Source organism: Crocodylus siamensis, chromosome 8, assembly GCF_052110815.1.
Source record: "Crocodylus siamensis isolate JL-2025a chromosome 8, ASM5211081v1, whole genome shotgun sequence".
Classification (NCBI taxonomy): domain Eukaryota; kingdom Metazoa; phylum Chordata; order Crocodylia; family Crocodylidae; genus Crocodylus; species Crocodylus siamensis.
The window spans coordinates 76843695-76869655 of NC_143402.1; the positions used below are offsets into that span (position 1 = coordinate 76843695).

At 42.2% G+C, this 25961-nt stretch overlaps 1 protein-coding gene across 1 annotated transcript; it reads right to left on the reverse strand.

Moving 5' to 3' along the window:
• Positions 1-2732: 2732 nt before the first annotated feature.
• Positions 2733-25961, reverse strand: LOC149859096 (uncharacterized). The gene is made up of 5 exons (XM_090061205.1): positions 25565-25961; positions 16018-16866; positions 13289-13337; positions 10384-10593; positions 2733-8278 (listed from the first exon to the last, which is right to left on the reverse strand). Exons 2-5 carry the CDS (start codon positions 16063-16065, stop codon positions 7911-7913), a joined length of 675 nt encoding a protein of 224 aa, XP_089917331.1. The 5' UTR covers positions 16066-16866; positions 25565-25961; the 3' UTR covers positions 2733-7910.

Here is a 25961-nt window from a genome sequence, read left to right on the forward strand (position 1 = left end):
CCAATCAAGTGAAGACCCAGATTTTCTTGAGTGATTATCTTTCCTGACAATTACTTCTGATTATTATAATAATTATTATTAATAATAATAATAATAATATTTTTGCTTAAGGCAGTGATTTTCAACTGTATTTTATTTGCAGACCCCTTTAAAACATTTGTATGGAGGTATGGACCCCTTTGAATTGTAAGTATGGGTATTCATGCACTCTTGATCCTAGTCATCTTTTGCAGACCCCTTAGGCATAGTCTGTGGACCCCCAGGGGTCTGTAGACCACAGGTTGAAAACCTCTGTCTTGGGGTATTGCCTTTCCTTAGTAGTTCAGAACTTGTTTAAGATTCTCCATCTGCTGTATCTTAACTCTTAGGGAAATGACTCATCCCAAGATCCTTAATGCTTTGGGCACTGGCTAGATGCAAAGGGGTGGCACAGTGTCAAGGAGGAAAGAGTTTGTGGTCACAAGGAGCAGAGGCAACTTGGAAATGTTGGAAGAAGCAAGACCACACTCCCTGATTGTTCTCCCTCTACAGATCCAGCTGCCCCACAGCTCTGTTTCCAGTATGAGCAGCCGTCATTCACTGCCAGGTCAGTACCCATTGCAGTGCCATGAGTCCCATTAGGAGTAGAGTGGAGTGACGTTTTTTACATGCACGTATATTCAGCAGAGATCTGGGAATCGTATTCCAAATGCCTATCCATTTTGTCAAACTGTGTCTTTAGAGGGAAAAAACTAATGTTTAAACTTTTCTTTTTTTAAAGAAAACATTTGCATTTTTTTTCCATTTGCAATGAGTTTTCAACTGGAACTTTCCTTGAATCTTATTAAAAACATAACTTTTAAAGAGCCAAAACTGGAGCAAACTTCTTTCAATTTAACATTCTGAAATTTTCCATTGACCAAAAAAATCTTCCTTTTTGGTCCCACTAAAAATGAGTATCACTATAAAAAGACTAATTATTCCAGTTCCTCCCTCCTTCCCCACCCCACAATTATTGACCCATCCCTGATGAGGCACCAAAGTAGGGAGGAGCTGACATAAAGCTGGCAGTTGGCACCAGTGTGAAAGTCATGGGGGGAAAGCCCAGCATATAAGAAGATGCTCTTGTACTTATTGCAGGAGACAGAAGTGGGAGGGCTTCACTGGGGTCGGGGAAGGAAAGAGGAGGAGCTGAGATGAAGATTAGGCTGCATTTTGCAGGAGGTAGGAACAAGAAGGAGGAGCAGCTTGGAAACACGTAGACTCGGTGATCAGCCATCCATAAAGAGAGCAGGTTCCTGTTATGCCTACCATCAGCGTTCATAGGGTTAATAACCTGCTTGGTGACATGACATATGCCATCTTGGCTGGCCACCCCGTAAGAAAGGTCTCGCGCCTTCTGGTCTGCAGTCAAATCTGCCCCGTCGCGCTGAGCGACCACTGAAGGGAAAGGACACCAGACCTCTCCAACCCCTATCATTCAGATGATTCATCTCCCACATCAGCAGAGGCCTTTGGGATGGCCGCAACGGGGTCACGTTGCTTGTTTAGGGACGAAAAACCCTCTTGGTAAACACGCCCTCCTCCCGTCCCCCAAACGTTCGCCTCTTGCAAATAGCGTGAGTCAGAGCTCCCTCCCAACGGCAGGCCCCTGGCTGCTCCCTCCCCCAGACGGTTCCTTAACCCAAGCTTTATACCACCCAAAATCAGTTCTCCCCTGGGCGGGGGCTGCTCCGGAAAGCTGAAAGGGCTTATTTATTTTTGCAGAGAGATGCATGTGCACACGCGCGCGCACACACACGCATATCCGAATAAGAAAAGGTTGTGTGTGTGTGTGTGCGCGCGCGCGCGTGTGTTTTAAGGACCGAGGAGAGGCGTCTTGCCAAATAAACGACACTAAGCGGCGCGTTCCATTTTAGGTGTTGACAGTGTATAATAAATCCCGGGCCCTACCTAACATTTACAGGAACATTATAAAATGAGTGAAACGGCGTGAGCTGGTTCCCGAGGCAACCAGACAAACACAATAAACAGGCAGCAGAGGCAAGAGTAAGTTACACCATGCTCCCAGGTCTGAAATATATCACTTTACATTCGCCTGCTGCTGCTGCTGCTCCTGAAAGCTCTTTGTTTTATTATTGCTTTAAAACGTTAGTGTTTTCAAGAGGAGATCGGTGGTGGGATCAACCGTTTCCTTTGGTTTCTTGTCCTTACAGGCCTTTTGCTGTACAGTAAAGGGGGTGTGAAAATAATAACGATAATAATGATGATGATGATTAATAATCCAATGGAAGGAAGTGCCTTCCCCCAAGCTAGAAAAATATTATTAATAGCATGTCTTGCACTTAGCATTGGTTCAGACACTTCCCATGTTATCATTCATCTTCCTGCTATTTTGAACAAAGAAGTTCCCCCGAGGGAAGGAGAAACTAGCTATCTTGCTCTTATCCTACCCTGTCCAGCTCCTCGGGTAGGTCTGGATTTGTTAGCTTTGCAGCTGTTAGCTTCTGGGCTGCACAGCAGTTCCCCTCTCTCAGCAAACCTAAACCCTCTGGCTTAGACTGGCACCTGTTTTCATGAACAGTTTTGGATCCAGATTTTGCAGCGCTCTGAGTATGATAAAACGACAGCGTAGGCTAGAGCCTTCCCCGTCAACTGATTGCATACATCCTGAACGGTAAAGACGTTCCTTTTTCCATATTATTTGTGTCTTTTGGGTCTACAGTGATGTGAGGGGTGGAGGAGTGGGTTTAGGAGTCTGAATGGGACTTGTGCAGACAGAGCATTAAGAATTAAAGAGAAGAGGAGGGTGGAGAGCTGACAGGAAGCTGAGAATAAGGGACCCTGGCAGGATGGCAGAAAGGGAGATCTTCCTTGCAAACCTCTCTCAACCCTTACAAGTCAGTTCACTATGTTTTCAGCCAGCCATCAGCCATTGCTGCTGGATGAAACGGGGCAGATTTGTAATACTTCCCTCCGTCTCCCTCTCCCCCAGGGCGAATCTTACTTTAAATTCTTTCCTGGCCTTTATAATCCATTGCTTTTTCTTTCGTTTCTTCTTTCGTTTGTTTTTGCTTGCTCTTAATTCTGTTTATTATATGAATAGGGCCAGCTTCAGAAAATCTCCCTTGGGATGATGAAGTAGCACGATCTCTGGGGTAGAGGCTACGTACCTGCTTCTGCTGGTAATTCTGCCTATGCCGAAAATGCGGACGGCAAGAGGAATGTAATGAGAGCAAGGGTCGGGTGGTTATCGATTGTCTTGGCACAGGAAAAGCTGAAATAAATGGATTCACTCAATCCACCTAATTCCCTTTCTGCTACATGGTAGCTAGAGTGAAAGGAGGAAATGGAGATCAGGGGGAAATTCGTTTGAAACCAGTAAGACCGGCTCAACACCTAGGACTTTCAAGATACCCACAGTGCTTGGGGACCCTTCTATATTGTTCAGGTTTTACTTCCCTTTCTTTGTCTCCCCTTCTGTTCCCCCTGCTTCCTAATCCCCTGTTTTATTTTTCTGCAAAGTAATGAAGTTTGGAAGCCTGACACCAGAATGACTTACAAACGAGGGTGGGGTGAATCACATGCTCCTGGCTCCTTTGCCATATTTGGCTGCAACGTTTCCAGCCTGCTGCACTTTACGGGCTTATGCTTAGCGGCTCTGCCAAGTAACATGCTGCTGGCCTGTGAGCTCCAGGGTGGATGGCTGTTAAGTGAGAATACATCCACCCTCCGCAGTACGAAATCGGAGATGGGCGAGCCCTGCAAAGTCTGCACGCGGAGGCAGGGCGAAAAGAGCGGAGGATTTTTATTACGAGAACGCCACCCTGCTGATGACTAATTAAACCGAGTGGGGTCCAGATGGCCAACATCTTTAATAACGCCAATCAGAGATCCAAATATTTCAGTGCAGTGCCCCTTTTTTCCTAGAAAGACCGAACATTTATGGAAGCCCCGCATTGTGCTTCAAACCCCAGTCAGCCTTGCGACTCCCGAAATCTTGGGGTGCGGGATCCCCGTGAAAAGAATGGGATGGAATTAGCATTAGAATCTGCTCCCACCATCTCCAAGAATCACCCTCCCCAAATTACTTTTCAAGATTTGAAATGCTTCCCCCATCCCATCATTTGTTTTCGGTTGGGGTTTTTTTTCAGTCCTGCAACAAACCCCCGTATGCTTGAGCTGTGGCCACGACCAGACGCAGAAAAACCATCTTGCTCTGAAACAGGCAGAAAAATCTCCGGCAATGGAAGAACCTCAACAAGATTCAATTTGGTTTGAGTACAGACACTACAATATAGCTATTTTTCCCACCCATGGGTCTGGCAAAACAAACGTGGAAAATCTTGTGAGTTATCCGGTATTTGGTACTATTGCTTGAGTGAGAAGTAGGATGCTCCGAGATATCGGAGGCCCAGCTCACCATGAAAGTGGAGTACCTCACAGTTGTTAATGTATCCACGATCACCCCAGCACCCCTCTGAAGTAGTATTGCCCTTACAGGTGGGGAAGTAAGAGACTCATTGATTCTCTTCAAGTTCACACAGAAAATGTATGGTGGAGGAAGGAACGGAAACCAAGTGACTCTAGCAATACCTTAGACTGAAGGCCATCTTTTCATTTCATTGGCACTTGAGAGGCAGCGGGCAGGGAAATGTGACTCCACTACTGACCGGGGCCACATTTCCCAACTCCTACCCAAGTCAAGAAGCACTGACTCATAGAAACAGTCACACCAGTTTGACTTCAGTGGGAATGCTCACAGGAGGCATTATTAGATCTGGCCAGAAAAATGACAATTCCATCACCCGACAACTTCCAAAGTTTTGAATTTTGTATTTGTTCTGCATAGAAATAAAAACAAATGCTTTCAAAGGTTCTTGTGAAAAAGAATTGTGTTGAAACATCTGTTTTCAGATCAAAAAGGTCAGGTTTTCGCTCTGTCTGTCTCTCATCCATCATGGACCTCTGTTGCAACTCTTGTCAAATTGGATGTTTTCTCAAAAGGCACCGTTTGGGATGCAATGGCATTTTTCCATGGAAACGTGTTCTGTTGAAATGTTGTGACCAGCCCTAATTCCTTCTCCATAGGCTTGATCCTCAGCTTGATTTCCATGGATCTACATCAAGTTATACCAGCTGAAGATCTGGCTTGTGTTTTTCAGGTTCACAGAATCCATCCTTTCATCACGTTAGTGAGCACTCCCATCGTGAATATGGCAGCGCTGGAATGCCGGCGCGTTCCAAAACGTACATTTCCAAATAGCCCTTAGACATGTCTGAGTGCACTGGACTGAATCAACCACAGACATTATGAGGTTTGTGGTGTGTCTGAGTGTAACAATAGCCAAAGAAGCATATATGAGAGTTCCCGACATGGGAGAATAATATAGCCCGTATATATGTTTCATTAAATATATTGCATATTCCTATACAAGTGACCAGCGTTAATTAAAAATGTCTGATGTAGGAGATTGCAATGTAGTTAGCTCTTCCACTGAAAAGGAACATCACCCAGATCAGCTGAATGGAGGATATATTTTGAATGTGCTGTCACGTGTATTGTATTACTTTGATCCTACACATACATGGCATGTAGAAAACCGGTTTTTCCTTGTGTGCTAATCTATGCACCTACTCTTACTGGAAGAGCCAATGGCCTTGATAACTGATTACATTGTAATCATATTTATTCACTTTGATAAACAGAAGGCAAAGATCCCAATATATCTCGTGGTAAAGCACCTGAAATTATTTTTTTCATGGGAAAGGGGGGGTAACAAATCTGAGAAAACCTAGTGCTCCTAGAAGCTGCACCCATCAAGTGAACTTTCTGAGATGTTGATAACTAAAAATGTCCATTTGTTTGAAAAACAAATACTTGGGAGCCTACCAGAAGAAGTTGTCAGCATGCTATGGGGAGAGCAGCAGGAAATAGCTGTGGCAATGAACCTGTTCCCCATATTCCTTAAAAACAGAAGGAAAAGAAATAAAAGAAGGGAGGTAGAAACCGCAAGCATTGGATGTAGGCGGGGGCAGGTAGGCTATCTTGTCAGCCCAACCTGGTTGCAGGGGCATTCACTTGCTTTCAGAAAATAATAATAAAATTTGGAATCTTTTAGTTTGTGCAAAATTTGTGTCTAATGAATGGGCATCCTGAAACTCCTGAAAGGAAATGTCTGAATAGTTTGGCTTTCTGGCAGGACAGATTCACATGGACATTTACCAAGAAAGCCTCCCTGACAGGGCAAAGAGCCCTGCTGCAATCTTCCTCTGTGAGGTGGGTGAGCTGATAGAGGTACGAAAGTTGGCAAAAGGATGCCAAAGGCCAAAGGAAGTCTCTCGGGATACTCGGACGTATTTTGGGGGTGAGCAGGGGTGCATGGAAACAAGACTTAAAAAATAATACCAGGCAGGGCAGAGACAGTCTAAAAACCCAGAGGTTGAGCTCCCTTTGTAGTTATTTGTGGTGCTTGAGCAGGCTGAGTAAGGTTTCATTTGTGGTTTTTATTCTCTCCCTCATCCTTAAAAAATGTGGTGAATTCAATGAGCTTTTCAACCAGTAGCCAGATCCAGCACTTGCATATTTATCTGATCTCCCCCCCTCCTTCGCTTCCTTCCCCTCGGACACACAGTCCCTTCCTCCAACAGGCCCACTTTCTTCTTGGTATTAGCGAGTAGCTTTGTGGCCTAAAGAATTATTGAAAAATTGAATTCTCTTGGTCAACTTAAGCCTCAAGGCTCAGTTGAAGGTGTGCAAGACAATTCAGGTGTAATCCAAGTGGTCTTCAAAGGGATGAAACATCACTGCTAAGTGTTCAGTAGACTCTCCTTCACTTTCTTGATGGCAAGCACTCTGGCATTTGCAAGCTGCAATTTGAATTCACCGAGGGTGTCCGTAGTAAGCAAATTAATGGCACTGGCTGTGATTAAGTATAATACAAACACATTCAGGCTGTCAGGTGCCTCTCAATCTGGACTTGAAGCATACATAACCATGTTGTTCCAACTTTAAGTCATCATCTTGGCTTTTCTGATGCACTTCAGTCCAAATTTGTGGCCCCCATACTATCCTAGCATGGGATAATACACCTCATACCCAAAGCACACTACTCGTGCCGTCCTCCTTGTGTTTCACTTCCCTTGCTGCCACCCTACAAGGCACCTTTATGCTAATCTGCACCAACTCCTGCTATTCCATCCCTCCAGAGCTGTCTTTATGCAGCTCAATCCTAAAGTGCAAGATACCCATGTGGTTTCAGCAATATGTGACCAGCCTTGAATCTCTGTCTCAATGAAAGCCCTCTAGAAATTTCAAGATTAGAAGGAGGGGAAGAGCAGCTTCTGATAGCAGAATTAATCATATTTCCTTTCCATAGCTCTAAGAAGCAATACAAAGTAGATCTTTATTGCTTGAAAGGGAATTTTTAAGCCTTGGTCTGAGCACTTGGTTTTAACATGAGGGAATGCCTTCAGTTTGGAAGACAGCTTTGTTGAACCTAGAAAAAAGGGGTGGGACTTCTGAATTCTTATATAAGCTGCTTTATTTAGGTGGCTTTAGATAAGCCACATATGGTCTCTGGGCTATATTCAGGCCTAACTCTCATTACTTTGTACTTCTCTGGTTCTGCAGATATTGAAGTAGCACTGGAGGTGTTGGTGGGCTGAAACCCTGCAAGAGGGCTTGAGTGCTTGGCAGATGAAAAGGAGGACATACTTTTTGTCCATCACTTCAGCCCCTTGAGAAGAAATCCTACTCTCCTGATTCAGGTTCCTTGGCTAAATAAACCAGACCTAGTACAACTACCTATACGTGTGCTAATTGCCCAGATAATCACGGCTGTACCAAGGTGTGCTCTTCGGCACTCTGTAGATTTTAGGTACAAAGGGGAAGGTATAAATACCAGCTGGATCCTTACTTTTTGAACCTTTTACAGGATCATACCAGCTAGGTGAGCCATTTCTTTCAGCACGCTGCTGGCATCTTTGCCATACTGCTTGGAGAGCTCTTTGGCCTGGCTCACGGTTTGGATATTCTCTCTCAGGTTAGCGTCTAGCCGTACCTGGTCCAGGTACTCTGGGTTTGTGGCTTTCATTCTCTCTGCCAGCTGACTCTGGCTCTGAAGCACTGAACAGATCATTTCCTGGAGTTTTGTTTCTGTAGCAATGACATGCTTTGTGGCACGATTCAGTTCCCACACCTGCTGCTGGGCCTGCTCCAAGTCTGCAGGCACTTCTTTCTCCTTTACAATGAGTGAAAAGCTATAGCCATCCATGTGCACCTGCAAACTGCAGGCACCTGAAAGACAAAACAAATTATATTCAACCATTTAGCTCATTCTGATTTGAGTCCAAAAGAGATGTCTCAATGCTTTTGCCCCTCAAGTACTAAACACTCAGAGCAACAAATCTGCTCCAAGACACAAAATTAAGCTCTTTCCAACTTCCTTATCAGCAATGTGTGTGTGTGCATGTGCACAATAAAAGCATTTGCCAGTAATATAAGCTAAAATCCTCCATGCCACTTCCTTAAACATACAAAGCCAAATTCATCCTTGGCACGGGTGTGTTGACATTTCCTCCATTGCAGCCAATGGAGTTAGACAGGGTAAATTTGACCCATAATCCTCTGTCATTTACTCCCATTTATTCACTGCAAACTGTCAATCCTTGAGTGAGCCTATAAAAGTATATTGCAAATCCATTCTAATCTTTCATGAGACTCTTCATTGTTCTTCTTACTGGTTTCACAAACATATGGATTTTCCTTCCGTGTGGGTTTGTTGGCCCCTTTGGTTTAGGTTTCCTTTCTGCAGTAGCTTAGCAGGTCAACATTACACAGGAAGGATCGGCTTTGCTGTCGTGTGAACCCGCACAAGAAAGCCAAATCCAGACACTGGATGAGAACCTGAGAGAGGTTTGTGTGGTCAGTACAAACTGGCTGGAAAAAAAAATGAAGTTCACCCCAACAGAAGTAGCAGCTGTAAGAAGGTGACCCAGGAGTCTTAGGCCATCCCTGTACCATTTTCCTGCCAATTCCAGGTGCGGATAATAAACCTGTCTGCTTATTCCTGTGGTGTACACCAGAGATTAGCAAAAAACAGTTCCCTTGGCTGCTGTTGGGGCCAACACCAGTTTGTTAGGCCCTTCTTTTTCCTTTGCAATGACTGCTCCTGATCCAGCTACCTGGATTAATTGTTAGCCCTCGGCACACCCCAAGATACAACCATAGGGTTTTGACTGCGTTGCACACTAAGGGAGAAATCCAGGACGTGGCACCACAAGTATCAGTGAATTTATCAAATGCTTTGGTTAAGTGACAAGGTTCTTTGGGTGAATCTGATATCTTTTATTAGACCAACTTAAACAGATGGGGGAAAAAAATTAAGTGAGGTATCCAGGTTGTAGCCATAGTGGTCTAGAGGCGAAAGGAATCAAAACTCATGATAGAGGCAATGTCTTTTATTAGACCAACTAATTTTTTGCTAAAAAATGTCTTTAGCATTTTTTTTTAATTGCAAAAAATTAGTTGGTCTAATAAAAGATGCCACCTCTACCACAAGATCTGATTCTTTTTGGTTCAGTAAGGTAATATTCAAAACAGGGGTCATTCTGCTTTCTAATGCTGGCGCTAGCATGTGGGAGGCTGGAGTTGAACCTCACTCCTAGTTTTTCTGAGGACAGAAGAAAGGCACTATGAGGAGAGCAAATACCACACCACCTATTCATGTGGTGCCCCATGTTACAGAGCAGCAACTCCCCACTACCCAGCTAAAACCTTTTAAAAGGCTGACGGGGGAGGGTTAAAATGGGTGCAGAGTTTTATTTTATCCCTACTTTCTTTCTAGGCCCCTGAATGGACTGAAACAGATTCTTGGGGGGGCAGAAAAGGCTACTACTCTTACTGTGCTCTAACACTCAGTTGCTGTGGGCTTTATTACTACATCTACTGCTGCACGCCTATCAAATGCAGGCTCTTCGTTGCTGAGTTTTCTGCTAGCCAAGAGTTCGTACACTGTTCTCTACAGAGCCCAGCTGATGAGTGTCTGAATTGGTTTGAAGATGCTGCTGCTACTTTATGTGATGCATTTGGTCCTCACTGGGTGCATCTACATGAGATGCTAACTGTACAGTAGCCTAATAACACTGTGCAGTAGCATGTTGGACAAAACCTGTGCTAATACACTACTGCTCAGTAGTACTAGGCTACAGTGCAGTTAGTTTCTGGAAGACCCCGTGCACTGGCGCTACTGTGCAGTAGCACCAGTTACTATGCATTGATTTAGTACTTGGTTCTCCAAGTACTAAAGTGAATGCACCATAACTACGGCATATTGATTACTGTGTAGATGCCCCCATTGTTTTAGTAATGGCTTTAGGTAGCTTTAGTCTGCAGTTGCTTACCATGTTCCCGCTTTATATTGTCTATACAGTCTGTCAGGCTGCTAGTGGGAGCACAGCCAGAAGCCTCTTTCAGCCTTCGGATAGCTTCCTCCATGGCACAGTGATCCCTGTATTGCTTGTTGAAAGTTTCGGCGATATCTGAAAACAGCGTGTCAATCTCAAGTGCATTTACCGCTTTCATGGCAAGGGTTCCCTCCTTACTGAAGACACCTGGGAAGATTAGAAACCCACAGGAATCTGAGGGCTAGCCAAGGAATAAATCAAGCAGGACCTGGATAAAAAAGCTTGCAAGCAATGTACATAAGAGCCTAGGTTATGCGCCAGGATCAACTACAGACTCATCGTTACGTTTAGACTTTCTCTTGGTAGAGCGGCATCTACCTACCTGCTTACGTATTCATCTGGCCTGTGCTGCTATAGGAACACCAGATCATTTTTAACACACAGTATCCCTTATCTAGTGCTTTGATCCCCTTTTCAGAGGCACAAAATGGTTAAGGGTAAGACTTTCAAAAGCATTTAAATGATCTAGGAATCAAAAACCCATTCTCAAAAGTGACTTAAGGGCCATGAATCTTTCAATGACTCTTAAGCTCCTCAGTGCCTACGTCTGCTTGTAAAAATAGGTGCTTTTAAAAGTTTGGCCTCAAGTAGCCTTGTCCAAGGTCACACAGGAAGCAGAAAACACCGATGCTAGGTCTCTTAAGCATTAGGCTTGCTATTTTTTTAAGTATTTTTGTTGTTTCTCCAAGAAGAAATTCCTTTTAGTTAAAACTCAAGGTTTTCCATGGAAAAAAAAATGGAGGGTAAAAAAGTTTTGAAATCATTTCAACATGCCACATTGATATTTTCCACATGAAAAAAATAATGGCTTCCTGCTTTGAAATGGCTTTTGTTTTGAAATTAAAGCTACCTATTGAATCACCCGCACCTGAAGATGCCCTCCAGGGGAGCAGGCCCTTCCACAGTTGTTAGGAACATGGAGCCATACTTTGGATCAGACCCCATCTAACGTTGTACAGTGTTTCTTAAGGTGGCCAGAAGCATTACATGGAAGAATCCTGCAGTAGGTAGGTCTGGGGTATCTTGCTTCCCACAGATCACAAGAAAGAGGGCAAGACAAAGGGACATGCCCTCTATTGCTGTAAATCAGCATGGCTATACTGTAGCTCGAAACTGTTGATTCAAACCAAGACAAGGATCAGTCCAGTCATTTCAAGACCTGAGAGTAACATCCTTCTCTAGCAGCTAAACGTTGCTTTTTTGCAACTGATTGTTTAAGGAAACTAATAAGCTGACACTTTCAAATCCACCTGGAGTATTTGTATGCCCAATTCCCAATAATTTTAATTAGACCTTGACATCCAAATCCCTTTGAACATTGCAATATAGGTGCACCAATGAAAGCAGTGTAGCCCTAATAATTAAAAACTGAGTTATCCAACTGGGACTCAAACTAATGGTTCCATGACAACATCCTTAGACCATAGTTTGTTTTACAAACCTGCAGAAAATCTAATTGCATCTCCTGAGCAATGGAACACATGATCTATTTGCTAGTAATATTTCCAACAAATGTCAGAGAGGCTTTTTTTTAAAAGAAGGAAAACTTTGGTCAGACTTTATTCTCCAAAACTAGGTTCCAGTATGCTTCCCTGGTGCCAAATTAATACTGAGAGTGTTTGGAAAAAAAGTATATAAGTTCAGTAGAAAGAAAAAGAATTCCCTTTTCTTGAACAAGAAGAAAGATCAAGAGCTACTGTAATCTATTTGGAGCTAGAGGGAAGGTCAGGTCCTGCTCCCGGGATGTGCCAGACAATATCCAATTTTGCCCTCTGTCGAATTCAAGATGTGTCTTTGTTTAAGGCTCATTGGAAAATATAAATTAATTGGTTCCTGTTTAGACTTTTTTGCGAAATACTATTGAGAAGAGATGAGAGGAACAAGCCGAGTAGAATTCTTTGCCAAGCAATGAATAGGTTTGCCGAATATAGAGGGTTAAATTGTTTCCAGGTAAAATACTAGTCCTGTTCTTGAGTGGAAATTGGGGTTTAGGGGAAAAATACACAGAAAGCTTTTTTTTTCTGAAGAAAATTTAGGTTTTTCTTTTAAGTAAAAGAAACCCCAAATAGTTTAGCCAAACCCCAAAATATTTCAGTGCAGCTAAGCCACCATTCTCCCTCCTGGGAGTTATATGCCAGGCATCCCGTGTTCATTTTCACTGAGATGGGCTCTGGAACAAGATTTCATTGTATTGTGTGCACTGTGATTCGGGCAGATCCTACTAGATATCGAAAGAATTTGAACCAATTCACCATTTATCTACGTTTCATAAACTAGTAAAAGCAACCACTACCCGAGTTTCCAAATCTTTTAAATATCCCATTTATGGGTATTGCTACAAACTGAATATAGATGTTCACACCAGTTCCTCCACAGTAGTCTCCCTTTGGCAGTCATATTCTACTTCCTTTAAATTCCCTTTCAGTTTCAACCAAACTTGATATTCTTCACTTCCTGTCCTAAGCCTCCTTCGTTTTACCCTAAAGGTGGTTGTACTCCAATAGCGCTGTAATTATTCCTATACATGCCTGGCAGCTAGTAAAAGAAATTAGATTTCTTCTGGATAAAAGTACCATGAAATCATTACCATTTAACATACCTTGTTTTAACCACATGCTTGCAAACTCAGTTGTGGGGTGGGGGAGTCTACTTTATTTCTTTTTTTTCCTTTGTTTTGTGTCTTCTGATTGCACAAAATGCAAGGGTGTGTGTGTGTGTGTGTGTATACCAGTTCAGTATTGCAACATTTTTTGGGCTAGGACCAGAACTCAGTAATTATCACTTCAACCACCATCCAGAAAGGGAAAAAATAAACCCTCCAAGGAAAATAGTTCAATCTTACCAGTGTTTTGAGAGGGTTGCCTTGTGTACTGCGCAGTAAGAGGTTCCCTCTGTGGAAGAGAGACAAAGTTATGTCTCAAGTAAGGGCTTCAAACTGAGAAGAAGTTAGCTTTGCTTCTGCTTTATTATCATTGACGGTTGCCCTAGGGCCACCTGTATCTCCGTTCAGGGAAGACCCTCAGTGCATTATATATTACTTACAAAATCAGCTTTAAAGGTGAGGGGTATCAATGCCTCCACACAAGTTTCAGTGATGAGCAATGAACCTGATTGTGATACCCTTACCAGCACGGAGCAGTATCTTATGACACCCTACCCTTAGTGGTATTGCTTGTGGAATGATGGACCACAAGCAAAATCTCATCTGAAGAAAGGAAAGTTTAAGAAGCCTAATAACCCCCAGAAGAAAAATTAGAAAGTTTTAATTTTACCCAAATACAGTTTTCCTCCATTTTTTTCCTCTGCACTGAGCTGCTATAACCCATGATTGCTAGGACAGTTTACATGAGTTGAAAATTTGCCCCCACATCTACTTGTGAGCCATTCTTTAGGATGCTATTCCAAATTTTGGCTGTTTTATAGAAAATTAAGTCTGTGTTTTGAGAACCAACCAGAGAAGAAGCCACCAGTTGCTTATAAGTGAACTAAATGATCTTATCTAGCTTTTGATAGAAAAGATTTTTTTCGGCTTGTTTTTAGCCTCCATTACGTTCTCTGGTATTGCCACCAGAGGTTGGTTATTAGCGGTCCATCATCACTATGTTACACACTCATAACTCAGTGTACCAAAAGCTGCCTCCTGCTTGCAGCCAAATCTTGGGACAAGCTGCAGGGAAACAGGTCAATGAGCTCACATACTTTTTAAAAAGCTTTTAAACACTAAGTGCGAGGGAAGTTAGGTTCAGTCACATTCTGCCTATGCCTCCATCTTTTCGTTTATAAAATGAAGACGTTCATTCCTCCCTATTCCACCACGAATATTGTAAAGCTTAATGAATAATGTTGGCTGTCTTTTGGAGAATGACAGATTAGAACTTGGTAGAGAAGCAAATGTTGTTTCCTGTTTTATCCAGTAAATTTAAAATCATTGAAAATTTCTTTTCATCATAATTTTGAAATTCAAAAAATTTCAACTGGCAGTATAAAATCATAATGCCTCAGCAGGATACACACTGATGATGCATTAATGACAATGCTCACTTACGTGTGCAAAATCTCTGAATTGTTACCCATTTTGGTCTTATGAGTTTGTCATGTTTAAATATAAAGAAAATTATGAAGTTATTAACAAGGCCAGGGACAGAAATTCCACATAAACCTGTATAAGTGATCAGAAATGAAATCTGTACTACAACAGAAGTTCAGTGCACATAAACTGCTTTCAAAATGGGTAAAACCGGTTTCAGATAAACCTGGATGGATGTAGTATCATACTGAACAGACTTAGGTTAAATCAGTTTATTGAACTTCTGCCCCAGATCCCCTCCAGATTCAAGTTAACTCACAGCCTCCCAGTATCCCAGGATGCTTTGCACCTCCCCCGCAAACCCCACCTTGTAGGGTAGGCGCACTAGCCTTGGCCAAAGCTCTCTGCTCCAGCCCAGCAGGGAGCCGTGCTCTAGCGCCCCTCGGCTTCTGGCCTGGGCATTTCCAGAATCAGAAGTGAACGTGTGTTCACTTGCTTATTGGTTGAATCTACACAGCTTAGACTAACTTGCAAAGATTGAATTGATTCAGCCTTGGGCTTTTTGACTGACTGTACTTAGCCCACAGGTACCAATTTGGGCTTCTAATCCAGTGGAAAAAGAATGCAGAGGGTTGCTGTTTAAATATGTAAATGAAGAGGGGGAGTTAATTGTTAAAGATGGAGCTCTTTCATCTCATTATTTTAATTTTTTAATCATTACTTTGTGTCGAGGTAATGCATAGGAACCAATGCATGAACCAGAGCTGCAGTGTGTAGATGCTGTACAAACACATAATGCAAAGCTACTGTCCCCAGTGAACATGTAAGTCCATAAGCTCCGCGTCAGGTGTCAAGAAAATAAATTAAAATATTTTCCAAAATAATATACCATGCAAAAACCTCTTTTGGCAAAGGTGTACAGTTCTAGTAACACGCTCTGTTCCCTAACTGCCTCTAGTTCACATTTCAGGCCAGACTGGCACATTGCAATCTGCCCTAAGTGAGTGCCAGCACAGAGTTAAGCAATGCCTTGGGAGCCAAGCAGACACTTGGCTCACGCTTTGCCCAGTGCATAGCCTCAGCTGTTGTGGATAGACAGCCAAGGATCCTCCCTCTCCCCTCTTTGTGCCTACCTGCCTGCTCCATGCCCAACCTGTTAAGAGGAGGAAGTAGTAACCCCATAATACCTGTTTCTCCAACACTCGTTGCACCTGTAATGACAGTACACAGGCAAATAGCCTTTGCATTCCCTGTCTGCACACAAATCGTGTCCAGGTTCTTTATACACAATACATATTTTTCCTATATAACTACACTGAACTCTCTCTCTCCCTCTCATTCTTTCACTCCAGTGAAATCTGTTCATCGGCAAGATCTTATCCTCATGGGATAACCTCCTTCCAGCTCTAAAATGCAGGGCAACGATGATCACAGATAACATTTTGCTGTGTGATTTACTTCTTCGCTATTATTCTTCCCACCTATCTTATTGCAATCCCTGATGCCCCAAGCATTCGGTACTGCAGACTTAGCTGCGTTCTTACCTCTCCTGAAGTACCTGGGAGCCAGTGACAACAGCAGAAGAAGGACATGCTTATCTACAAAAGGCTGAAATGTGCAAGTTGCCACTGGGCCCTTTAACGAGCTTGCAGGCACTATTAATTGCCCCTGAAAACAAATGCACCAGCAATAAAGTTGGATGTGCTGGCACAAAGCATTTCAGAAAGAAGCGACTCTGCTGACTCGAGATTCTCTGTCAAGCCTTCATGTTTTGTCCTGCATTTCTGTCTCCAGCAGAGTAATGGCCCCTGCCAACACAGGCTCACTCCCTCTGCAAACAAACTCTGCATTGTCAAACAATTACCCTGCGCTTGAAGAAGTTACTTCCTCCCAGCACTTGCTTTCAGGATGTTCCACTTTCTCTCTCTCCGTGGGGGAGTGAGAGAAAATGGCATACTCCGAGAAAGAAAAGGGCATACGTTGGGCAACTTGACTGCTAAGGGGGATGCCCTCAGCTTTAAGCACATTGAGTAGTGCCAACCCCCCCAGATTGTTGCACTATTCATAGCATTGCATAACATGCAAGTAAAGGTGGCAGATGGTGGCCTTAATGCTTGAGATGGAAGGGGATTTCTGAGTGCCATCAAGTGGCATAGATATGACGTGGAGCTGTGAGAAGTTTTGATTTTTGCCCTGCAGGGGACAGTGCTGCTCCTACCCAACAGCCAATTTTTAATACTCCCCTTAGATGAAACTCCTCCCTGGGCATCTGTGACTCGCACACATGTCACTCCTGACTGATGTAACAGCTCTGCAGCATGTCTTCATGGTAAAATGTGTCAGCATGCAGGACACAGCAGCCCCTCGGGACAGCAGGGAGCAAACCCAGATTCCTTGGGGAAAAAAGGAAAAGAAAACATAACAAATCAACCAAGCCCACCCCCAAAATAAACAGAGACACCTACATAGTGGCTTTCCCTAGGTGTTAGAGGATATATGAATTACAGAGGGCAATTCAGACTCCAGCCACCGAAGGCCAGCAGTACAGCTCCACAGCAGCTGGCTGATTACATGCCTCTAAAAGTAAAATATGAACATTAAATAGCAACATTTAGTGAAGCAAATGTAAATTGACACTCCAAACTGCTTATTATTAACCAAAATGCTCTGGGCAGAAGCTTGTTTCTCATCCCCCCCACCCCAACCCATTAGGATATCTTTTATCCCCTCCCTACCAATCTTTCAAGCATGAATCCCAAGTACTAGTTGTATTTGTGTTTCAGTCTCAAATCTCCTGCTACTTTTCTTACTCATGTAAAATAGTTCAATTAATTTATGGCAGCCTCCCCACAGTTGTTTTATTCATCACAGATTTAGTGCAACTCCGAAGCAGGCCTCTGGGAGGTCATACCATCTTAACAAAACTGTCTTGGAAAGAGAAAGCTGAGAATTGGGGAAAAGGCTAAGGGATTCAACATACCCAAAGGGTAGGTCTGTGTTAATATTTCTTCCTCCAAAACACTGTAGAATAGCTAACGAACACATACAGCACGCTCCAGTGAAAAAGCCACACTGTAAGCAGATATGGAAGGACACAGCGATGAAATCCACCACGAGCAGACACCAGAGTTAGCCTAGTAAAGTTATGATAAACTCTATGTTCAGAGGATCTTTTTGTTCTACCTGTGGCTTCCTTATCTCTTGAACAGCTTTGGTTACAATTGTAATCTTGCTTACAACCAATGCTACCTTTCAGAGTATGGATCTGACAGACAAGGACACCATTAATGTTATTTGTAGGTGCTTGGAGACATCAGTGATGTGTGTGTGGTATAGAAAAGAGTTGAGCAGAGGACAGGACAGAGACAGTGGTAGAGAAAGTCCAACTTCCATGAGCTGGTCTCTATGATGAGGGGAGCTTGATAAAGCTTGCTGCTTTATTAGCGAGATATTAAAGAAGAGCCTGTGAATTGGGAGCTTACCAACAAAACTTACACACAAAAAAGAAGGAATAGTGGCACAGAGGCCCATATGTCAGATTCCTTTTGAGTTTTTTGGATCAATTGCAGAACCTAATTTAATCATCTTAATTACCCTTCAAGGCTAGGGACAGAAGTTACACATAAACTGGTTGAAGTGATCAGAAACTAGTTTAAACCTGTAACAGAACAGAAGTTCAGTGCCTTTAAACCAGTTTCAAAATGGCTGAAACTGGTTTAAGATCAACCCGGTTGAATGTAGTAACAGACTTAACTGATTTGGGTCAAACTGATTTATGAAGCAGGAAGAGGAAGTGATGAGCAACCATGCAGAGTCCTGCTAACTATGTCACTCTACTTAATTGCCTTGAGTTAGCTGCCTTTAGTTTTACATAGGGATGCTTTGAACAGACACACAACCTTATAAATTTGAAACTCACAAAGCTTGGTTAACTTTTTGGTGAAGTTGGGCTGAGTTCTGAAGGACTTTGGGATGAGTTTTCCTGAAACTGAATTGATTAATGGCTTCAGGTAGACAAACATAGTCATCTGTGGCTTTACCTCTTGGTTCAAACTGTAAGTCTGAGTCTGAATTTTGGCCTATGCATGGCCTGGCTCAGACTTAATGTTTTATCACTGACAAAAACAAACATTATATCAGAGTGTCTCGTAACCTTGGGAATATTGACACTAGTTCCACTCCTGTCTACCTATCACTTTGCTTACGTGTGATGGCCGTATCTGTTTTTTAGTTCGAGATGTATTTTGGGCTACAAACCAAAAGCAAAACATACATAAGATGGCGAAAAAAGCAAACAAAAACTTAAACAGAAACAACCAAAAAAAAGAGAGAGAGAGAGAGAAAACAACATGCCCCCTTCCCGCTCCCCCAAAAAACCCCAAACCCAAAGAAACCCAGGTATGCAAACTCTTGTGAGAAATAAATTTATTCTGCTGTTAATGTTTTCTGCCTCTGAAAAGCTGTTTAGTGTATTCACAAGTGTCTCTGACATTTCATGGAGAGAGCAGACAGTGGTTGGAAAGACAAAGGACTTGCTAGATGTATCACACCCATCATTCATCTGGCCCAGCATCTTCTCTCTGGGCCGGCACACAATCCTTCACAGGAAGGTCGACAGTTGTGGTATAGACTGGCCAGAAGGAAAAATTCTTCCTAACCCCCACCGCACCAGCTGATGACTTCTAGATGTCCCGGGGCAGGTTTTATATTCCTTCTCCTTTATTTATTTTTTGTTTTCTCTAATCCTATCGAACATACGGTGATCAACCACAAAGCCCTAATCAAAACCTGAACTTCTTGGAGACCTCTCGCCACCATCAGCCAGAGCTATCAACACATACCTGTCGTTTTCCTTCCAGCCTATCTCCACCGTGCCTCGGGTTTTATTCAAATTCAATTTAACAGCCATGTACAGTATAAAAAGCATCTGTTTAAAAAAAAAATGAACCCCCCCCCCCCAATCTGACAGACAACACTGGATTGTCTCACTATGACATAGTGCCATCGGGTTCCCAGACTGTCGTTACAAAAATACAGCTTATGAGTGTAGCGCCCCGTGCTTCATTTGCCAGGGGATGTTGAAATCATGCCCTTCTGGCGCTGCCTTTATTTACCACAATGGCATTGACTTCATGCGCCGAGGCCCATTCTGTTTGGGTTGCCTCAGCCAAGGTCATCATTGCGTAAAGCATGAGCCCACAAATAGCAATTTCTTGCTATTTCTGAGGAGAATTACTAGTTCTGTTTGCATCAAAAACTGTGAGGAATCCCTGCTACACTTGGGACGTGGCAAAACTGACTTAGTCAGAGTTTCTTGGATTAAGCAGCAAGAAAAAAAAAGATCTCCAAAGATGAGTCACCGCTGAATGAAAACCTATTTTGTAGCGTCTCATAGAAATTGAGCAGGACTATGTGTGTCTATATATCTACGTATATGTGCATCTATTTTTTTTCTATTTCACCATATTCGCATAGATATAAACATGTGCGCATAGTGCCTGTGCATATATTGAGAGAGTAGCGTCTGACTTGTTACAACTGTAATACTCGCTGTATATATCACCAGATTTTACCTGGTTTTCTGCATGGGAATGCAAGCCCCAAAGCTATGTTGTCCACTGAAAGAAGTGAAGGCAAGTTGCCTGGCCCACCAGTGCTTCTCAAGAAGCTATGGAGAAACCATCAATGGCATTTTAGAACGGGGTATGATGACCCAAAAGTGAGTCTTAATGTAAGGAACTTCTCTGTGAATTGGGCACCGTAGGGCCAGATGATTAAAGGTATTTAAGGACCTAACTCTCATTGAAATGTAAGAAAAAATCCACTCTTTGTGACTTGCTTAGTGCTCTGCAGATGGCCAGTGGCAGGGAAGAGAATGAAATGTGGGTTCCTCCACACCAGGCTGGCACCCTTATCATTTTGCTTTTATTCTTCAGTCTGTATGTGACATGGCCAAGCAGTAGCTCTGCCTCTCACCAGGCCTCATACAAGGCAAAGGAGTAGGGTACAGGTTTGCTGTCACTGTGTTAGGCCTGGTTGCATCTTCATCCTCCAAAAAGTTTTTAAGAACAGCAGTCTTCACTAACCTCTGCCCCCCATGCACTTTACTACACCTTGATGGTAAATACGCTGAGCAAGCCCATCTTTTCAGACCCTCTTGGGTTAGCCCTTGGGTCTCAGTCTGAGGTTGTCTTTCAAACTACTCCCACCCTAAAAAAGAGTGGCCTTTTTTACCTTGTGCCAATTTCCCCCTCCTGGATTTTTTTTGTTTGCTTGTTTCTTTTCTTTTCTTAGTAGCTTGTCGTTAAATTAAGCCAATGCATTCATATGGTAAATATCCCAATGGTCAACCTTCGGTATACAAAAATGATCTGGGAACAGCTCTACATGCAGCCCAGAACTGGGTCAGCTAGGTGATAGACCCAGTTAACACTCCTTTGGTGTGGTCTATTTTTTAACTTGCTTGTAGAGACAGTTATACTGCTTTCCTTGTATTGATAGCCTGAGTGTGGCTTGTTAACTTATGAATCATCAGTTTGATACCTATTGTGAACAATTCATCAGCTGAGTTGCAGTGGATTATAATTTCTATTTTTTGGGTCATTTTATCAATGGCTGATTATTTCCCAGTGCCCCAGTTGATACATCTCCTTGTGGGAAAGTTAGAGCGCCTCAAGATTTCTTGTATTACTATGATTACTATGACTATTATCACTATCATTATTATTCACATATTCATTATTTTATTGTTATCAGTATCATATTATGGTGAATAATCATTGCTCTCCTCCCTCTCTGCACAACTCAAAGGAAAAGATTTATTCAGAAGTTCCATTACCCCTATTTGTTATATGTACTATAGTTGAACATCCTATATAGATTAAGATAATATAATACATCTCCAAAGCTTTCTTTCAAGCATTTGAAGTCTATTCTGTGAATGTGTACCTTGCATTCTTACCCTGACAAGAGAAGAAACTGAAATGAACTTTTTTAGACAATTTCAAGATTTTGACAGCGTTGCAGGACAACTGAGACTGGCAAATTTTTGAGGGAGTTTATTTACCTTGTCTATTCATTTCAGCCTGCTCCATGGGACTGGCCAAGACTGGATGAATTCTCTTCAAAAACGTTTTGTCTGTTGAATCACTGAGTCAAACAAGTAAGGGCTGCCAGCCAGAAAATATAACTCTACCAGGCAAACCACTTGTCAAACTTGTGTTTATAATATGATAATAAAACAAAATCATGTCATCGTTACAGGTGCCCAAGAATCATCCAGTCTTTTCAAATTAAAAGTAAAGTCCTAAAACCTATGAAGAGCCTGCAGACATCACTATCCAGTACCTAGTGTTGCGTGAAAGAGCTCAAGATTTCAAAGAAGGGTGAATAGGCATTTTCTATGAGCAATTTTTAACAATTCTGTTGGTGCTTGGAGCACATTAATATTTTAAATATTTGGATACAGAGTAGAATAGTATTTGTTAAGCATGGGCTTAAATGCTTCACTTAATAGAGGGGTGGGCAGAGCCTTCTGAACTGGACGGGGTCTACAAAGCAAGAAGCATTACAGCTAGCTGATAGATAAGAAATCAAACCTTGCAAACATTCCTTATGTTAACAAAAGTGAGATGGGAAAGTAGTAGTACTCCAGATGATTTATGAACTGGAGGAGGTCGTTCTTGAAAACAGATGTCCAAGAATAAAATGAGCAAGTCTACCATTATTTCTATGTGAACAAATTGACTGCATTTTTACTAAGGTTGAGAAATTAAAATCTTTCTAGAAAGTGTCATAAGTGGAAAATAACCTTCTATATATGCCCATTTCTATATATTTTTGGATATGGAAACTGATGAGTCAGTGAAATGTTGGATTCCCAAGCTCTCAGCTGTACGGTTATTACTGTACTCCTCTGTAATATGATTTCCAGCATTTTTAAGCTAACTTTCTCTCTATATGTTCCCCCTCCCCACTTATATATGCACGTGTCATTTGCGTGGGTATATTTTAAGGATCTCCACATAGAAACCTATAATCAAACTACCTGATCATGCTAGACATATCAGCCTTTAAAAAATATATGCATCTATATGTGGATTTTGGCTTGTTGCCTAGGATTCGATAGAAAATCTTTCCACTTGAATATTAATGATACTTAACCATCTTTTCTGCTGACCCCTCTCCATGAAAGAAGGGCTTTTTCTGATGATCCTTAGAATACTTGGAAGGAGAGATGATTTCATTTTCTAACATTTTATCCCTTGTTTTTGTAAAAACACGAAGTTTTTTTAACGATACATCTGTAAATAACATTAAAAAGTCAACTTTGCCTTCAGAAGTAACATTATATTTAGCCACAGAATAAGCCAAGTGAATGCCCTGCTATTGATTTATTCAACAAAGTATTGAATATGAGTTGGTCCCTTATCCTTTCTCCTCCTGAGATCTTTGCTCAAATCTTGGATTGGATCACACATTAAAATCAATGAGTAGTATCAACTATTCCATTCCCGAGACAGTAATGTCCATTTAAAAAAAACAACATTATTCTCTTTGGTGCAAATGAACACCATTATTTGGTGCAAATGAGCATTGTGGTCTCTGCTCAAGAGAGGCCCGTAACTGGAATTTCTGGGGTGGTTGTATGTCTGAACTGAAGTGTACTAGTAGAGCTGTATGAGGAACCGTGCACCTTGGCTGCTTGGATTATATCTGGCTTGAGCCAATGCTGTGAGTCTTTTGCTCTCAAGAAGGCTTAATGTTTAAAATGTATGGGTCTTATATGCCACCCATATGTTTGCAATCTTGGGGATGAGTAAAAGCTGAGCCTGTACTCTAAGATGCAGCTGCAGGACTGATTGGGACAAACTCCACCAATAATATAACGGGGCCAAGACTTTGACCAATTGAAGCTGATGGCTACAAACTTTGGTCCGCAATAAGGCCAGACACTTGATTTTACGCATATCTGTGGCTTGATTCTACACCCATTACTCGGGCACAACCCAGATGGGTTCAATGCATCTTCTGTCTGAGGAAGGACCACAGCCATACTTTTAATTAGTGGAGAAATGTCCCTTCAGCGAAGCTGACAAAATAATCCGGATGGAAAATATATCTTGCAGCAGAAATATGAGACTAATTTTTAACAGTTTGTAATCTAAATTCTGAAACAATGCTATGGCTTGGTAGTAGAATTTTTCTATCTTGTGTCAGTAATTTTATCATGGGCTTCTAACCTCTTACGGTATAACTTCTCCCCTGTCAACATTTCAAGCATGTTATTAATAATCTGTTCCATACCCCAAGTATCTTAAAGGCTATATTGTATTTCAGTAAGTGTGAACCTCTGACTTTCAGCAGTGTATGTTCTGTTCATGTTTTTACTTTGTATTTCAACTCTGCTAGTGACAGGGTAATGGAATATTTGGGGGAAAAAAACACAAAAAGAAACATCACATAGCCAAAAAAATACTGCAGCTGTAAGCTTTTATGGCTCATATGATTTTTAACTTGTGCTACAGGTAAGGCCAAAATGTCATGGTGTAATATCATGTCAGAAAGTGATACTGTGTTACCGCATTGGTGTAACCATCATACAATGGCTGATATCTTCATAATTATCTAGAGCCGGATCCACATGAAGATGAGGTTTTCAAAGGCAAAAAAATAGGATCTTGCTGACCACCTCCTATCAACAGGTATTAAAACAATGCAGTCTGGAAGATCCTACTAAGAAAGGGCCCATTTTGTTCCAGTTTGCTTTTTATTCAGTTCTGTGGCAAATCCCCAGTGAAGCCAATATGTTTTACTCAGTTGAGGGCGGATTAAAATGGAGACACCACTTCCAAATTCATCCAAAATTGGCACTTCCAGAAAAGAAGAGGCCCATTATAGCACAGGGCCTAATTCTATATCCCACCCTTTCATGCAAATATTCTCTTTAGAGATTATGGTAGTACTCATTTGAGTACAGCTTACAGGATCAGGTCCCAGTTATTTCCTGGAGATAAGATCTGGGACTCAGCCTGTTAAGAGACCGGACGATAGGATGGATATTTTATCTGAAACACAATCAGTTCCACTTTATTTCTGAGGTCGATCTCACACATACAGCTCCCCCCACCCCCTGCCCCTTCCCAAGCTTTCTATTTATAAAAACAAGGTTGGATTCATTGGGAGTGTTGACTCGTTAATGCCAGTTCTGACTGATTGATGTCTTAACATAACATCTAGTGGCAGTGTGCGTCTCTGAGCTTCCTACCTGGAAAATACCCCACTGTTGCAGAATCCATAAGGGAACAGCATGGCCACCAGTGGAGCTGCCCAAATAACATTTCTCCTGTAATTTATTTAAATCTATTTGCCGCATCTATAAAAGCCAGCAAATATATTTTCTGAAATTCCCCCCAAAATGGGGCTAAAACCTTTGCATAACTTCTCAATGAATAGTTCCATTGTAGCTTATTATTACAATGGATATTTCAGCCTAGAAGGTATAAGGCTAACAGATAAGGAATGCAAAAATTATTACACAGACAGACTATGGGGTAGCTACAACCCAATGCAGTGAAATGCTTTCTTCAGCTCTTTTCATGCTTCATTATGTCTAATTAAGGTTTTATGAGATGCAGTGAGGACTGATCTCCCTCTCCACCTACTGAGAAGCTCCTCTTGCGTGGCGACCACATAACAAAAAGAGACACCTCCATGTAAAACACATCTGCAAGCTATACAGACAATTTACAAGTCTCAGTGACTTATTTATGCAGAGGTCCGGCAGTAGCGGGATTCTTAATGGCGGACCCTGTTGGTGGAATGTCATTAATCAGAAGGTAATGGACAGGAAGGTGGGTGGCTGCTGATAGTTTTGGCTCATTTAAGATGGTTTTGGGAAGCTGCCAGATTGTGCGTAAAAAAAAAAAAAAAAAATTGAAATGTTTCAAACAATATGGTCTTTACAATGTTATAAAATACTAGGGTGGTTAGAGTGGGTTTTGAACTGGCCCCCGGCCAGTAAAACCTCAGGATTCCAGTCAGCTGTAACCTGGAGTCAAATGTTTGTCTGGGGTGTTTGAGGTCACTTACCCCCAATCTTCTTTGTAGTCACCGTGATGTTTGCACAGTTCCTTAAATGGGATACTGCCCTTGATGCCATTTATGCGAACCCTTTGAGCCCTGAGTTCTTTTCTTCGTGGGTTTGCGAAAGCAGCGGGTTTTGCAAAATGTGGCATGCACCTCCTCTTGCTGCAAAACAAGCACCTTGTATGATCCTGAAATAAAATATTGCTTCCAATCAATATACCAATCATCCAACCAGGAGCACTGAGGATTTGCCAGGATCAAGCCTCAAATTTGTCATACGTTCCCCAGAGAACAGGCAAATGGTCCCATGGACCAAACATGCCTTCCATGCCAGGGTCTCCAAAGTTTGCTCTGACTGTTCAGCCCTTGACAGGATTGGGTCCATATAGAGAAAATCAGG

Bases quoted from the DNA above. Each gene is read 5' to 3' on its own strand.
- LOC149859096 (XM_090061205.1), bottom strand. From the start codon at position 16,065: ATGTCCTTCTTCTGCTGTTGTCACTGGCTCCCAGGTACTTCAGGAGAG. The intron at 13,338-16,017 runs GTAAGAACGCAG...TCTCTTCCACAG, and splicing joins TCCCAGGTACTTCAGGAGAG to AGGGAACCTCTTACTGCGCA. The intron at 10,594-13,288 runs GTAAGATTGAAC...TAATCTTCCCAG, and splicing joins GCAACCCTCTCAAAACACTG to GTGTCTTCAGTAAGGAGGGA.